The following is a 17,204-nucleotide window of genomic DNA, read 5'->3' on the forward strand; positions in this document are numbered from 1 at the left end:
TTGGAAAATGATAAAGAAAAATTAATACTCGATAGTCATTAGTAAAACAAAATTACATGCAAGGATCTTCACAATTTTTTTGACTCAGCAAAAAAAAAAACACCAATAAAGTTCAAAAACAATAGAGGAATGATATATGAAAGTTGTCTATAATCCTTATTACCTGCTACGATTAGACTGAAACTTGATATTAAGATCTGGATGCACTGAGTATGCAATGCGCAAGTTACAATCACCAACATGATTTGGGAGCAAGTATCTGGATATACAAAAGTACAAACAAATAAGCAAATTTAAGATTTTTCAACCAATCACCAAAATTAATGATGTAGGTGAAGAGCAAAGGAGAAAATGTAAAAGCATTGATTGTCTTGGTATGCTTTTTCCGTCTAGTGCATCCTTGGCCGAAGAAGCAGTCTTAATATCAGAAAACTGAATCAAAGCCTTCCCAGAAATAACAAGAGTGAATATAGACAATTATGAGGAATGATATAAACAATGATTTGGGACCATATATAGTTCCGACCAATCTCTACATGTTATTAATTATTTTCATGAATTAAAAAATGTAGTTATGTGCCGCATTGAGATTTATCAAGATTTAGGACCACATAATCTTGGACCATGTATAATTTCTTGACAATATGACACATTGAAAGAAGTCCAGTTCACTAATTTACTAACCCTGGAAACCTGCACTCTTTTCAAATGTAGAAATTTTGTGAACGTAGCCAAATGCAGAAAAGACCTAGAAAAAAATAAAGAATAAAAAATGTATCTAACCCAAATTAATCAAACATGCATTAAAATAAAGAGAAAAAGTTATACAGCATACATTCTATCAAAAGGTGTGTAAACTCACGTGCACAAATCCAAATATAAACTAGACAATCATAGACTTACCAAATGAATGGCATCAATGCTTATATCTCCAGCTTGGATGCCTTCCATGGATACAATCAAGATATTTCCTTCAGTGAATTTGTTAACGACAAATTCCTGTCTCTTAGAATATTGAACATAAATAGTTTTGCCATGAAGTTGAGCAAAATCCGAAGATGAATAGTGTGAAACCATTGAAATGGCTTCATTTATATCTTCCTAGTAAAACATTTATACTAACTTAATTAGAACTGAAAAATGAACCATGAATTGAAAAATCACTAGGACAAGGTCCAGATTTTATTACAAAGTCTCATTCAAATAATCAAACATAACAAAGTATATAACAATACAATCCACGAATAATATATATTGTTAACCGTTTGACAAGTGTATCAAATGTCCAAGTAGTAAAACTCGGAAGTTCGAGTGTCGAATTTCAAGGAATTTTGTGTTATACTTATATTGAATATTTTTCAATTTATAAGTGAAGAAATAATTAAAAAGAGAGGTGACAGGGAATTATAAATAATAGAAAGCAAAAGAGTTAACTAGGGAATTCAACAGAATGCGAATGTTAGGACCTAGCATGTCTTGTTTGCTTAAGATGTATGATTTTATGATTTTTTCTTTATCAATTCAAGTGAATTTATCTTACACACATTCATTCATTTACTTGCCTCTGATGCCTCACGATGACAAACTTATTTTATTTATCTATCTCCCAAATGTCTTTGAAAAGATTCAACAAATAAAATGCATGAAGTCTAAATTCTAGATGTTCGCTAAAATGCATGGGTATAAAGTTATCATTCTATGTCTAACAATGATTTTCTTATGATATCTTTTCTTTTTGTTCCATTAGAAGTAGGGGTTTAGTCTCTCATGACCATTGATGGCTTTATACTGGATGAGGGGTATAAGAACTGATGAAAAAAATGGGTGAAAGAATGAAAGGGAGAAAATGGTGAAAGAGAGAAGAGAATTCCCGAAGGATGAGTTCTTAGACTTTAGGTAGTAGTGAGAATGCTTTGAGACTCGGTGTGTGTCGTTTCCCTTGGCCTGACTCTCCGTTGTTGAAGTGGACTTGAGCCTTTGTAAACTTGCTTGTTGAAGTGGACTTGGGCCTTCGTAAGCTCGCTTAGCGTGCTTCTTTCACTTTGAACGTGCTGGATCTCACGCTTAGCGAGCTCTTCTCGCTTAGCGTCGATGTTTTGATTTGCGTGCTTAGCGCGTGTTGCACGCTGAACAAGATATTGGGTTGGGCCTGGTGCTGATTTATTTTTTTTCCTTCATCATTCTTATAGTTACTTTTAGTCCCTACAGTTTTTACATCTCCAGACAGAATTTGAAAAAACATCAATTCTTATCAATTAGGCATAAACAACTGTTAAATAATTATTTTTAAAAATAATTTTACTTTATTTTTTATTATATCAACAATATAATTATTTAACAGTTATCATATATATATATATATATATATATATATGAGAAAGAGCAAAAGAGCTCACAAACTCAACAAACTTTGATTTTTATTGGACCAACACAACACGAGATTGACAATTTTGCCGAAGGGGCTACACAACTCTATGAGCTTCTCTTCAGAACATTGTTTTGGAAGGTTTCGGAAGTGAACCACCTCCGATGTCATATTGATCTCAAATCTAAATCATACAAATTGAAGGTTAAAAATTAATTCAAATAAAAAAGTTAAAAACCTACTTAGAATACTAAATTACGAAGATAAACATAAAAAATGAAACGTAAGAATTTTATTTATTAGTAAAATGTGAACAACAATAAACATAGACTATCTATTAAAAATTAAAATTTGCCATGCTAAAATAATTCATATATGAAAACAACAATAAAATTATAAATTTCTTACTCAAATGCCATCTAAAATGATGTTTGAAGGGGAAAAAATAATAAATTGGTAGAAAGAGATAGAAATCTCAGTAGAGATTACAATTTACAACAATTGAATTTACCAATTGAAATGAAGATGAACATGTGAATTAGAAATTGGGATGCGAAAAATAGGTAATGCTTAAAGCAACATGAATTCACCAAACTTGCATACATATTTGTCAAACATATTCATACCAATTTTCTTAAGAAAAAAAAGGAAATTAGTCTATGAACCACTTCGCAAAAGGAACCAAAAAAATATATTGAGTAATCACATTAGTTGATGCAGAGACAATACAGAGGAAAAAACTAATAAATGTAATATTGTAAATGAAAGTTAAGATATTAAGAAAATGATTATAATATTCAAGGAAACATTTTTTATTGAGAAATAATAAATATGATTAATATTATCTCTAATAAATGTGATATAATTTCAAACATTTTTAGCCAAATAATTAATTTTACAGAACGAATAATTTTTAAATCATATCATATATATTAAAATAATAATATATTATTTGTAACCGAATTTAATATTTATGAAGTATGATGTGATAAACACGTGTTATCCGAATCAATAGTCGAGTGTATTTTGAACATTAAGAAATGCTATAAAAAAATATTCACAAATATTAGATTATTAGATTAGATTAAATAGATATTAGATTAGATTAGACGATACACTGAGTGGATCAGAGATATTTGACCATAGAAAGAAAGAAAGAAATAAACATAATATAAAAGCCAACCCTAAAGTAATGCTATTCTGGACAGACTCCTTTTTCTCAAACAAACGACGACTTTCCTTTCCTGCTGCGTTCATTCCAAATTCCAAACCCACCATGTAAGCATCGCATCGCATCGCATCTTCTCCTAACCAGATCTCATCATCTTCTTCTTTCTTTTTCTTTTCTAATTCCCTTTTACAAATTTAATCTCATTCCATAAAACTCTTTCTTTTTTGAATTCCCAATTCAATTACCCTTTGATTTGGGAGTTTACTCAAAATAATAGTAATAATAACGGGTGGTTCCTGCTGAAACTTCGAACCCTAAACGTCGACGTTTTTGCGTAATTTTCCATGTGTTTGTTCATATTCATACGATGGATCTGAATTTTCTGTTTCATGTGAGTTTATGTTAGCATATCCTGCAAAAGTAGTTAGTCTCTTTCACAATTCACCCCCAAAATAGATTCAATGAACATGTTATTAAGTTTTTACCTTTTTTTTAATCTCTTGAGTATTATCATTGTTTAGACTGTTCATATTGTTGTTGTTTTTTTTTTTTGAAGAATTGTTCATATTGTTATTTAGAATTCTGGGTTTGTGACCTTTGCAGAATATCTAGCTTCTTGTGAAGGCTGTTAGTTTGATTTAGAAGTTGATATTGATAATTTGCTGTGATGGGTGGCCAAAGGAGTGGTTATGGTAAGCGTCCCCACTCTCAATCTGACCATGATAATGGGCCAAATAAAAGGAGGAATCATGGTGATGACAGAGAGCAGTTTGTGATTGATTTGGAGGATACTGTGTATCGTTACGTGTGCCCGGGTCGAAAGATTGGCAGTGTTATTGGTAGGGGAGGTGAGATTGTTAAGCAGCTGAGGGTGGAGACTAAGGCTAAGATTAGGATTGGTGAGACGGTGCCGGGGTGCGAAGAGCGTGTCGTTACTATTTATAGTCCCAGTGATGAGACTAATGCTGTTGAGGGTGGTGGCAACTATGTGTCTCCGGCTCAGGATGCTTTGTTTAAGGTGCATGACAGAGTGGTTGCCGAGGACTTTCACGGTGACCAGGATGATGATGGAGGCCAACAAGTGACTGCTAAGCTGCTAGTGCCATCTGATCAGATAGGTTGTGTTATTGGAAAAGGTGGGTCAATAGTTCAGAACATACGTAGTGAAACGGGGGCCCAGATTCGGATACTGAAGGATGATCATTTACCTTTGTGCGCTTTGAGCTCTGATGAACTTGTGCAGGTAAATTGGATGAAAATTTTTAGCATTACATTCAGTGAGCCTTTTCAGTTTTTGTTTTTTTGGTTTATGAATGTAATTGTTTATCAGGGTAAATGAATTGCTTTACGGCTGATTTGTTTTTTATTATCCAAATAGTGTAAATGCAGTAGTTGTGCTTGAATTTTTTACATGAATATTCTTATGGGTACTGTTGAGTCTGGTTGGAAATTGTTATTAGTATTTGCTTAATAATGTGTTTTCTAATGGTTTTGAAACTCTAGATTACTGGGGATGCTTCAGTTGTGAAAAAGGCTCTGTGTCAAATTGCATCTCGACTTCATGACAATCCTTCACGATCTCAGCATCTTCTTACTTCTGCTGTTCCTGGTGTATATCCTGCCGGTGGTTCACTCATTGGTCCAGGTGCTGGAGCTCCAATTGTGGGGATAGCTCCTCTTGTTGGTGCTTATGGGGGATATAAAGGTGACACTGGTGACTGGCCGCCGCGGTCCATGTACTCAGCTCCAAGGGATGAGGCATCTACAAAGGAATTTTCAGTTCGATTGGTTTGTCCAACAGGAAACATTGGAGGTGTGATAGGAAAAGGTGGTATGATAATCAATCAAATTAGGCAGGAGTCCGGGGCAACAATCAAAGTTGATAGTTCAACAACAGAAGGAGATGAATGCTTGATAGCCATTTCGACCAAAGAGGTGAAATTTTGATCACCTTTTCTTTGATTTCCAAATTTAATTTTATGGTATGATTTGTGCTATATTTGTAACATTTTGCTAAATTATGCTTGTAAGTAGTAACCATTTCAACAACAGAGAAGTACTGATCACCCAGTAGGCTATTTTTCCACTTTGTCCTATAAATGTGTCTTTGTGCTGTGCATTTTGTGATATTTATAAATTGTGCTAATGCAGTTCTTTGAAGAGACTTTCTCTCCAACAATAGAAGCAGCTGTGCGTTTGCAACCTCGATGCAGTGAGAAGGTTGAAAGAGATTCAGGAATCATCTCTTTCACTACCCGTCTGCTGGTACCAACCTCACGTATTGGTTGCCTTATTGGTAAAGGGGGGTCTATCATAACTGAGATGAGGAGGCTTACAAAAGCTAACATTCGCATTATTTCGAAGGAAAATCTTCCTAAGATTGCATCTGAAGATGATGAAATGGTGCAGGTAAGGGTACTTTCATACTTTGTTCTAGTAATGTTGTCTTTGATAAAAGTCCTAACATTCTGTCCTACAACATTGGCTCCCCAACCCCCTCATTAGATTTCAGGAGACCTTGATATTGCCAAGGATGCTCTAGTGCATGTACTTACGCGGTTGAGAGCAAATCTTTTTGATAGGGAGGGTGCTCTCTCTTCATTCCTTCCAGTTCTGCCATATCTCCCTGTTTCAGCAGATGGATCAGATGGCCTAAACTATGATGGTAGAGATGGTAAAAGACATGGACGTGGACATTCATATTCAAGTGGGTATGGAGGCTCAAGTGATTTAGCAGCTGGTGACATTTATGGAAGCTATGGTGGTTCTCAGGTACTTCTATCTAGTCGAACATGAGTTTAGGATAAGATTTACATGTGCTGGAGTTTTTCAAGTTGTCAAATTGTTTCCTCCTGTTCTATGTTTGATATATTGCTTCATACATCTGTAGCTTGGAAGCAACAGTGCTTATGGGGCTTATGGAAGTTATTCTTTGGGACGGTCTAGTACTGCTGGGTAATCAATCTTCCCTGATGTCTAACTTCTTGCTTGAGTTTTTTCTTTCTTTTAGTTTTCCCTGTAATTTTCATCTTAGATGAATATAATTTATAAGCTTTGAAGATGAACCTAAGTACCTAACATAAGATAACTGCTCTTTAGTTGAATCTTTAATTTCTGCTGTGATCTAATTTAAGGACTGAAGGGCTGGATTCTACTATTAATCATGTTGAAACTTCTGTTATGGAAGCTTCTTATAAGTACAACAATGTAGATTTGATTTGTGCCTGTTTATCCGTGTATTTATTTTATAGAAAATTATAAATTAATTTTTTCTTTTTATTTTCTGGTGTTTCCTTCCACAAGTTGTTTTCAATTGTGTGGTACTTAGCATTGTATACAGAAGTTACATTATTTAAAAAGTTAACCTCACCATATATTTAAAATAAATTGTTTTTATATAAATACCAAAGATCTTAGATAAATTTAAAAACATTGAATTAAAACTATCAAATGCAGATATTAATTAGTCAGAGTAATTCATCTTGACCAGTAATTTCCAATTGGACGTAATTCAATAAATGTAAGGGAACTTCAAAACCTATGGATCAAACTTCAAAGATGCACGGAGCTTGAATTGCAAGACAATTTTTTTTTTTCTTTTGATAAGAAATTAATCTGATGGCTGGTATTATGTGAGCAGGAAATACATACTTTTGTTGTTCGCAAACAGAGTTTGAGTGATAAGCAACGAGAGCCAAAGTGGTGTTACTGTTGGCATACCAACCTTTCATTTTTGCATGGGTTGTGGGCCGACCCCCTTTAAGTCCTGTCCAACTTCCTTACTAAGTGGGCTGTGTAAAAGCCCCCTGATTAGGGTAAGGGGGACTACTATAGTGGGCCAGAGGGGTTAAACCTAATTTGCAACCCATAAAGTGGGAAAATTTATGAGAGGATGTATCAGTATTTTAAAATAATAATTTTAACTTAAATATCCTTACTTTGAGGTGTTTTCTAAAATGCCATTTTCCAGAATTAAGTTACCTTACATTCCTAGTTTCTTTATTCTTTCCTGTTTCTGAAGAGGCCATTCATACTGACAATTTGTTATGAGTATTCCTGAATTCATCAATTCTGATATTTAGTACCTGTTTCCAGGTTGTCAAGTCAGAGTGGTGCTTCTAGGAGGAGAAACCATGCTTACTAGACTTAATGGTCCATGCAGGTAGAATGCAATGTTCATAAATGCATTTATCTTTTATCTGGCAACTTCCTATAATTTAGATTTAGAACAGTGTCATTAGTATGTAAGAGATTGATATCTTAACCTGACCAGTGCCCGTTTAGAATTCTGATGCTCTTGTTTTCCCTTTGTTCCTTTTCCCTTACCACCCAAACAGCTGAGATCTATGAAGCCTGCAGCCTGCCTACTGCCTAAACCAGAAGACCTGATGAACCAGGGTTTGACAAACTTATGGCCCACCCTGAAGCTTCTACTTAGAGGACCAAACATATGTGGAGACTATTGAAATTGGCCATGTCCATTTTACCTTAATTCCCAAGCTTGATAACTTGTGCACCCAAGAACCTATAAAGCTGGCTTGCCTTTGCTTCTGTTTTTATTATTGTGGTTCATTTGTCTTTAAAACTGAAAACACCATGTAGCTTTGATCAGCCTGCAGTTGTATACTATTTAATGTTTTTTGGTTTTATTTTCTCATAGTTCACTGTCACATGCAGTATGAACTTTTCTGGTTATTTGAATTTCATCTTTTTCCTTCTAAGTTGACCTTATTATATACATCAAAGTTTGGTGGAGTTTTGGTGTCGTGTATTGCAGGTGCCACTCTTTGCCTATAATATATCATCTTGAGCAGGTAAAGGCGTGTTGCATTATTTGATTCTGATATTCCATACTTATGGTTATTGTTAAGTACCTTGCCCAACTACACCTTTTTAGTTTGAAGTTATGAAAGCCGTTCTTAGTATGTTGTTAATGTTAACTTAACTACTGAAGCTCATAGTAAGAAATAAGTTGTTTGAGGAAAGATAATTGCATGGCATGTATGGTCTTTAGTGATTCAGAAATATCTGGATCTGTTTGATGAATTTTGTTTTGAGAATAAGTTGTGAAAGCTTGAAGGCACTCTAGCAGCAGGGGTGGTGATGGTGGCAGTGGCCGTGGTCGTGGTAGTTTGAAGTGAAAATAGAAAATTTATTAAAACGTTAAAGAAAACAAAAACATCTAAAACGTATTTTAATTTTCTGCACTAAAAACAGATTATGAGAAAGAAGTCTTAAAAAATTAGATAATAAAAAAATAGACACCTAAATAGATTTTGTCTAATTTTTGAAAATAAAGAACTTTTAAAAATATTTAATAGTATTCAAACAGGCCATCTCCTGTTGCGCGTTTCTTTTCTCTTTTGTCATTACGAAACATGCTTGGATATTTCAATTGTCAATGCAGATCATGGTTTTTGTTTGAGTTTAATTAGCATTCAACTGCATTGAATCATTTTTATTTTTAATTTTTTAGTCTGATTGCTTGGTTCAAATTATATTGGGCTACTGCTACTGACAAAAGTTGGCATAAAAACGAAGATATTTGCTGTCAGGCTATTAGGTCACCTGCACAGTCAGAGTCTTCTGATATGCCGCCAGTGATCCAATGGCCAGTGCAAAGGTGTGCCTAGTGTCGGTTACTCTTATAATACTATTCTTAAGTGATCTGAATTCTTTTTGGAGGTTTGGTGTCTTTCACTTTTCCAGGTAGTTGGATTAGATAACATTGTGCTTTCAGTACTTTGATGATGCCTGGAGAGATATTTTGGATGAATTGGAATTCGGTGGCTAATGTGGTAGATTGTCTTACATTGTTTTTTAACTGATTTGTAATTTTAAGTGAAATGCACCGTGATTTGTTCTATGCAACTCATTTGGGGTATAGGCCATATTAGGTATAATATTTTTTGTTGTTGAGAACTGATGATTCCCTTATGATTGGTGCAGAAACGTCATGACTAAATTTGCTTTTATGATTTTGTTCTTAATATTGTATTTATTATTTCTCACTGGAGGCTTGGTATGTTACATTGATGAGCAAAAGTGTACCAAGTGAATTTTTCAGACTGCACAAGGGATTTAGTTTGACAAGATATTTTGCTATATTTTGAATGACTCTGTTCATCTAAAGGGCTTGTGGGCCTCCATCTGGAATTAACTAGTTTTTATTCGGTGAAGTTCGTCAGTATAATAAAATCATGACTAAATTTACTTTTATTATTTCTTACTAAATTTGATGTTCTATTATATTTTTAAATTCATCAAACGTAAAATAGAACTCATTCCGATTTGCCAAACAACTGGTACCCACTCAACTTGTATATAGATATTACGGATTTGGATTATTTAAATTGGTGTCTAGAATTGATTCAAAGTTAAGTTTGAGTTATTTAAATTCAAATTAAATGTGGGTTTTTTTTTATAAATTCAAATTAAATGTGGGTTTTTTTTCTTCTTCTCTCCATTTGAGAATAGTCAGATCATGAAATAACTCATGATTCTGCCAAATGCTGACTAGCCTTGACAACTAGTAATTTAAACCATCATTCAATCCCCGAATGGTCCCTATCAAGAATAATAAAGTGTAAATAGTAAGAGCAATAATGAGGTTGCCTGTCATCTGTGATGAATGTTTCCTACTAGAAAATTCCTAGCATCTTAAACTATGGACCGAGAGTTTCTAATCAAGGAAAGAGATAGAAATGAATTTGCTTCAATATTTTTTAGTTGGTGTAAATTGAAAGTGTATGCAAATATAGTCGAATATCCTCGTTAACCTAGAGAGGCATCTATTCTGGCTAGATTATGGCATTAAAAGTCAACTGTTTTTTTCTACCTAGTAGAAAGAAATATACTATAATGATTAAGGTAAACATGATTTCGCCAACTTTGTTATTAAGAAATTAGTATAGCCGTGATATCTTAACAAACATAACTCAGTAAACAGTTTAGCAAACATAATTATAGATATAATTCAAAGATGGAGCAATTTCGACTGTATATAAAGTATAGTTGAGACCTAAGTATTCCATTGAAAGGTAAATTCATAAATGGGAGGACGTGAATGTGTGGTAGTTTATATGGATTCATGAGAATATAGGTGGATTAAAATTGGAAACTTCTATTGTTCAATTATCACAATTCATGTTGAAGTTTTCATTCTTTGGTACTTTAATTAAACTAGAGAAGTTGTTAAGTGTATCTAACTATTAGAAATTCCTGGAGAACTTGGTATCCAATCATATACGAACACATAACCTGAGTTATGAAATATGAGATCAGGGATTTTATGCTTTTTCGGAGTTATAATTCACACATTTGCCAGAACATTTAAGCCGTACATCTTTGGCCAATTGTAGTAAATAGACCCACCTAACACAAATGCACAATGCTCATTTTTCAACTTAATGAATAGTACTAGTTCAAGTAGATGCTGTTCATTGAACAGACTCAAATCGATCACTACCAATTCAGTATCACAGGGTTGACACATAATTGTATCCCTTGATCAAATGTCTGATTTTTAAGTTTGTATGTATGCAAGAACATTAATTTTTACAGAATTCATCTTTTTAAATAGATCTTTGCATATTAAAGAATTAGAATATATTTACTTATTTAGATTTTAGATGGGATATTTTAAAGGTATGTTTGAGAATAAATATATAGATTGAAATTATGTTTGGTTATCCTCTCAAAAACTGAAAAATACTTACTGTACTTCTCATTTGCTTCTTTGCAACAATTACATTTCAAAAAGTTCTTTTCAGAACGTAATTTTATACATTTCAGAGAGACCTTCCTAAAATACAATTTTACATTTCAGATTAAGTTTTCCAAAATCTTAAAAGTGGTGCATGAAATAACATTAGTGATACATGAAACAATTGCCTTAAAAATGTTTAAAAGTAAATTTTTGTTGAAAAACACAATTAAAAATTATACTTGAATTACTTTTGCAAACTCACTTCATAAATTTAAGATTTTAAATTAAACCCAAATATGTACTTGCTCTCTCCGTTCTTATTCATCGATTTTGAGATACTTTAGGTTAAAAGAAAAAAAATAACTATTTCTTAAATGACCACAGAGGGATGATCTGAGAAGCTACACAAAACTAGGGTGGTGGGGGTGGGGATGCATCTAATTAGTAAAGTTCTCATATTCCTTGGTTTCTTCACCCATGCAAAGTCACATCCAGCAATAAGAATCCTCCAGAATACTCATCTTTTTTCTCATTTTCCCTTAGATAAAGGACAACAATAGTACAGTTGTAGAGCTTCCCCCTCTGCATGAATACTAGGACTATTAATGCTTTGTGCTGGCATGCCATGTCATGTTGCATCAGCATTTTCTTTATATTTTCTTTCTGATCTTTTCTGTGCTTCAAAACCTCATTCGTCTGTTTCCTTCTTTCCTACCAGTTATCCACAGACACACCCTATTAGAGTACTCCATGCTTGTTTATTTCTTTTGTCAAATAGAAGGGTCTTTTCTCCTCGCTTTAGTAGGGAATGTTGTCTTCCTCATTTGGGAAAAAAAAATTGTTCCTGCAGTTATGCCAGTCATGGGCTCTTTTTGATTGGTTGCATTGATATATTGTCTACCCCGTTTTCTGTAGGAATGATACATATTCCTGATCCTGAGCCTATTTGATTGGTTTCCAACAACTTCAAATAATTCATCTAATGTCTTGCATGTGGGAATGAGGTCATGTAATAATGTAGCCAAGGATGACTTGCCGGGAAGTTTCTTTTCGCATTGTGAATCATGGTTTTAAATTGTGATCGCGGTTTCATTGTGATAAATTATGGACAAATGTGGCCAATGTACTGATTTTTGATCAGGGTAACCCCAAAAATCTTGATGTTGTGGTTGAAATCATGGTTGCGGATTTTTTTTAAAACCTTGATTGAAAAGACCTAATGATCATGTTGTTATGTTCAAATGCACATTATGCTGCCTAAGAAGTCAAGTGTAACTAGTTGTCCGGCAAGTCGTCTCTGGCTACATAAAGGTCTCCTTCTCTCATGCTAGATATTTGATGATATAGCCATGCACATAATTGGACACGAACATGATCAATGGTGAGATGCACAAATGCTAGCTCAGAACTATGTAGCATGACATTGAGAAAATGTGCATAAACTGGTGCATAGGAACTCATTTAATTATTAAGGTTGATTTTCACTTGGTTGCTTTGATTTAACTTGATGGATTTTGCAGGTATGAAGATTCAGTTGGTGTGAAATTTCCCTCAGCTTGTGCACTGCCTCAATTCTTCAAGAAGCTAGCTAGTAGTTACTAGCTTATTGTTGCTTCAAATTTTAAAAATCAGCTTAGTGTAATATTTAATAACCATTGCCTGCCTGTTTTTTAATTTACCCACATTTGCAGTGTTTTCTTTAGAAACTGCAAAGCTTAGGGGATTCCGTTTTTTCTCTTGAAATCTTTTTAGCTTACTTTGCGTTATGTTGGCGACTCTTGAAATTTTTTGTTTAAAATATTAACTTTTTATTAAAGATATACTAGTGGATTAAAAATTAGTAAGTAGTATAATTGGTCCCTTTCTTATTCTTTATATAAGCCATGTAAAATGTGCAAATGTATTCTACATTTCTCATTAGAATATATTTTTGTTTTTAAATTCTATACTTTTCTTCACTTTTCTCCTTTGAACCATGAATTTCAACACGTTTTATTTTTTTTTTGTTTGGTTTAGCTCTTTGGAAGAGAGGATATGTTTGAGTGGGTTTGGTTTCTGATTGTTGTTGGAATCTTTATCCGCTTGCTCTTATCCTCTCTTTTTTAATGAAATACTCTTTGCTAATAAATTAAAAAAAAAAACCTTAACTTATATGGGAACATCTTGAAAATAGAACTATTATTGTGATGTTTTCATAAGGTTCCAATCAATCAATTTTCGTTATTTCTTGAGCTACAATACTATTAGGCATTTCATCTTGAAAGCAAGATCAATTAAGTTCTGAATGCAATAGCAAAAAGCAACCTCTATCGGTTTTGTGCCAACACCACAAGGCATTTGTATACCATATTCAGATTTGAGAACCAACAATACTATGCAGGAAAATTTAGCCAGTTTACATTTTTCACTTATCAAATAATGTTAATTAAGCACCATGTTATATATACCTTACATAATTTGAGTTCGAGGGTTGTTAAATGTTGATAATAGAGATACAATTCCCTCAAATTCTGAATTCAATAGCAAAAAGCAACCTCTGTCGGTTTTATGCCACAACCATTTGTATACCCTTAAAATTTGAGAATCAATAATACTATGCAGGAAAATTGAGCCAGTTATAATTTTTCACTTACCAAATAACTTTAAGCATCAGTTATACCATACATAATTTGAGTTCGAGGGTTTTTGATCATATGTTGAATAGAGATAGAATTCCCTCAAAATCGTTGAGGGAAACAGGTTCTATATTTTGAAACGAAGAAGCATGCTTTTCGACCATCCACTTTATACAGTTCTGACCGGACATAAATTTAATGTTAACTGTTTGGAACATGGCTTTCCAGAGTTACAATCAATGCTATCACATGGAGAAAGGTTAATACTAAATCTTATTCGGGGCCCATTCTCATAAACTAATTTCCCGTTCTTTTCATTTTTCTTCCAAAAAGAAAGGGAGAGTAGTAAAATTGAAAAAAATAAATAATACTTTATTGGACCAACTAACGAGTATAAGAAGTCTATAAATAATTATTTTTTTTATTGAAAATTACAGTGAAAGTTTCAAGAAAATCATGGTGAAAATGTATAAGACGTATCAAGAAAAATTATCTACCTTTAATTCGTTTGTCAGGCCCTAATATTTTTCATAGTTTTTAGAATTTTCTCCCAATTAATTTTACTTTCTCCTGCAAATGCAAAATACTGCTCTAATCTAATCATGGGTTTGGTGTTTAGTGTTTGCAGTTACAACATAAAATTAACTATTTACTTATAAACATGATTATTAAATTCTTGAGTTAACTCGTTAATTCTTACGAGTTTATGAGTCCACTTACTATATGTGAGTTGATTCATGTGTAAACTCTTTTTTTAGTATACTCTTGAGTTTATCATCGAGTTAACGAGTCAGCAAGTTAAAAAAATTAGACCAAAATGTAAGTCATTTTAAGTTGTTTTCTGTGTTTAGTGTTCAACATACCTTCATTTAATGTGTTAATTTCAAATAAAAAAATTCTCAACTTTAATAACATCAGATCATTGTTCTCTAATAACATCAAACCCTTGAAGAGAATGATTTATCACTATTATAATATCTGCAAGTTATTATCTAGTAGTGATGCAATACTAAACTTGATTATTTAAGTATTGTGAAATTTATGATTTACTATTTTGCTTTATTACATTGTTGAAATGTTTAATTAGTATGTTATTTATAAAAATTTTGTTATTATTTTTATATGAAGTGGACTCTTACGAGTGTACGAACTAAGTCTACGAAACTTTCATAAATTTACGTAAACTCTCGAGTTTGATAACTTTATTTATAAAAGATAAAAACTGTAACATTATCATAGAGCTAATAATAATAAAAAAAAGATGTTATCTTTTCTGAATTCAAAAGTCGATCTATTAGAAGTGTTTGACCAGCTTCAGCACTATAATTTCTAACAAAATTAGGCTATATAATATAATTCTCAATATACATATATTTGAGGTCAATAGAAAGAAAGAAATATTGTTGCTCAGAAATTACATCATTGTTCCTTCAACCCTTCATAGACTAAGATTCAATTTGCAATATTCAAGATATGGATAAAACAAAAAGAGTATCTAGAAAAAGTTCTTAATCAAAGACTTATTATTGCACATAAACAAGGCATATACATAGATGAAGGAAATACTGAAAGGGAAAAGAAAAACAAGAAGAAATTAGAAAGATATCAGACCTTCTCCTACAAGCAAGCCCAACATGCATGAGAACAATAAGGCCAAGTGTGATGCACAGACTTGGTGATACGAAGGTTTGTGAGTAAGCAAATAAGGTGACGGCTGCACCAATTAATCCAATCAAAAGAGCCATCAAGTTTTGCTTCATTTTCTTTTAGTCACTGATGATATCAATTCTCTTTCTCCTTTTGATGGGGATCTGAAATGGAAGATATCACTCTTGGTTAAGTTTTGCTATCTTAGCGCCAAGCTTGGATGGAATCTTTATATATAAGTCTTTCTAGCAAATCAACGCTTGAAGGGGATGATGGTGGTTAATAAAGTATAATTAGTAGATTGATCATTGATCCATTGGAGAATAAAATATACCCAAAACAAAATGAAGTATATAAAAATATAGGTGACCCAATAATCATATTATAGAATAACTTGAAAATGCAGAGGGCGAGCGGGGCTTCTCACAAATACAATAGAAATTACACTGAGAAATTAACTCAGTACATTATTTTGTTTTTTTTTTTTTTGTTTTTTTGAGATTATAAGTATCTATTATAGGAAGTAATTTTGTTCGAGCAAGTAAAATTATTATGGATAACAAAACTTTTTTCTCTTATGTCATAACAGAAAATTTAATGTTCGCTATTTTAAATGTAATATCTTTTTTCTAAAAAAAATATACATTAAATTCTAGTAACATTCCGTTGTGTGTTTCATTCAAATTACACTAAGATTTCCTCTTTTTTTAACTTACAAAAAATTTCATAACTTTTATGCTTTCGTTAGGGTGACATCCCTTGTACTCCATGTTAGTGGTGTTAACTTGGTTTGGTCATGGCTGACACATGATTTGTAGATAATTTATTTTTTTTCAAAACATCCTTATCTCGACAGTTACTTATGCACTGCCTGTATTTTGATACATATTATACATATGCATCTCCTATGCTTTTCAAACATTATGCATTATACTCCACTATCATTTTAGATCTGGATTGCCAATTTGCACTATCAACACTCCTCTTCCCTCTTTATTTCTCTTCACTTCCTCACTCACCTACCAATTGACGTTCCTAAACACCAAGGCCCCCAACCAATCGAGGTTTTATAAAATATGTTTAAACATCAAACACAAAACTCAGATCGGTGTACATTGGTTTCCTACAACTCAAATTAGGGACCTCTAGCACAAGTCAATCCTTTCTGGAAACTGTCCAAGTTCCTAAACTCCAAACGCAAAAACATCATCAGAAATATCTAAGGTGTGACCAAGCTCACACTAGTTGATAGGAACAAGCCTGTTCTGGATTTCAAGGACCAGAGCCTCCTAGAGAAGAAGGAGAGGAATTAGAGATAAGTTGTATTTTCATTGATTTGTAGGTAATTACATGGCTATATTTATAGAGTAAATTTCCTAACAGAATTGTGATTCTGTTGCTAGGAAAGATTAGAAGCAAAAACGAAAAGATCACAGGCAAAACGATTTTGGTATTGCTGTCCCCTGATTCCAGACAACAATCATCTGCAAATTTTCCCTTGAACCAGCTCAGCAAGATCCTCACACGTAGTCCTACAGGTATGAGGGCTTTGTGATTGTTCTTTTTGCTTTGTTTTCTAGTTGCACCCCACTGTTAATGTCTTTACTAGGCTCACTACTAGTTGCTTGTTGCACCCTTGTTTCCCTATCATTCCACGACCCTTGCAAATGCACCTTGTCTGCAAGGGGATAATCTCGG

At 33.1% G+C, this 17,204-nt stretch overlaps 1 protein-coding gene across 5 annotated transcripts; it reads left to right on the forward strand.

The window, feature by feature from the left end:
- The first annotated feature begins 3,446 nt into the window (after nucleotides 1–3,446).
- LOC100804157 (KH domain-containing protein HEN4) lies at nucleotides 3,447–9,629 on the forward strand. Of its 5 annotated transcripts, none has more exons than XM_006603810.4 (8): nucleotides 3,447–3,643; nucleotides 4,140–4,779; nucleotides 5,040–5,471; nucleotides 5,688–5,945; nucleotides 6,042–6,308; nucleotides 6,427–6,491; nucleotides 7,632–7,698; nucleotides 7,874–9,629. In XM_006603810.4, exons 2-7 carry the CDS (start codon nucleotides 4,204–4,206, stop codon nucleotides 7,678–7,680), a joined length of 1,647 nt encoding a protein of 548 aa, XP_006603873.1. In that variant the 5' UTR covers nucleotides 3,447–3,643; nucleotides 4,140–4,203; the 3' UTR covers nucleotides 7,681–7,698; nucleotides 7,874–9,629. The 5 variants fall into 5 exon arrangements, with proteins under 5 accessions (XP_006603873.1, XP_014627270.1, XP_040868858.1 ...); XM_014771784.3 differs by having other exon boundaries at nucleotides 3,495–3,643; nucleotides 9,013–9,629; XM_014771783.3 differs by having other exon boundaries at nucleotides 3,567–3,927.
- Nucleotides 9,630–17,204: the final 7,575 nt, after the last annotated feature.

The sequence above is a fragment of the Glycine max genome, chromosome 19, assembly GCF_000004515.6.
Source record: "Glycine max cultivar Williams 82 chromosome 19, Glycine_max_v4.0, whole genome shotgun sequence".
In the NCBI taxonomy this organism is placed as follows: domain Eukaryota; kingdom Viridiplantae; phylum Streptophyta; class Magnoliopsida; order Fabales; family Fabaceae; genus Glycine; species Glycine max.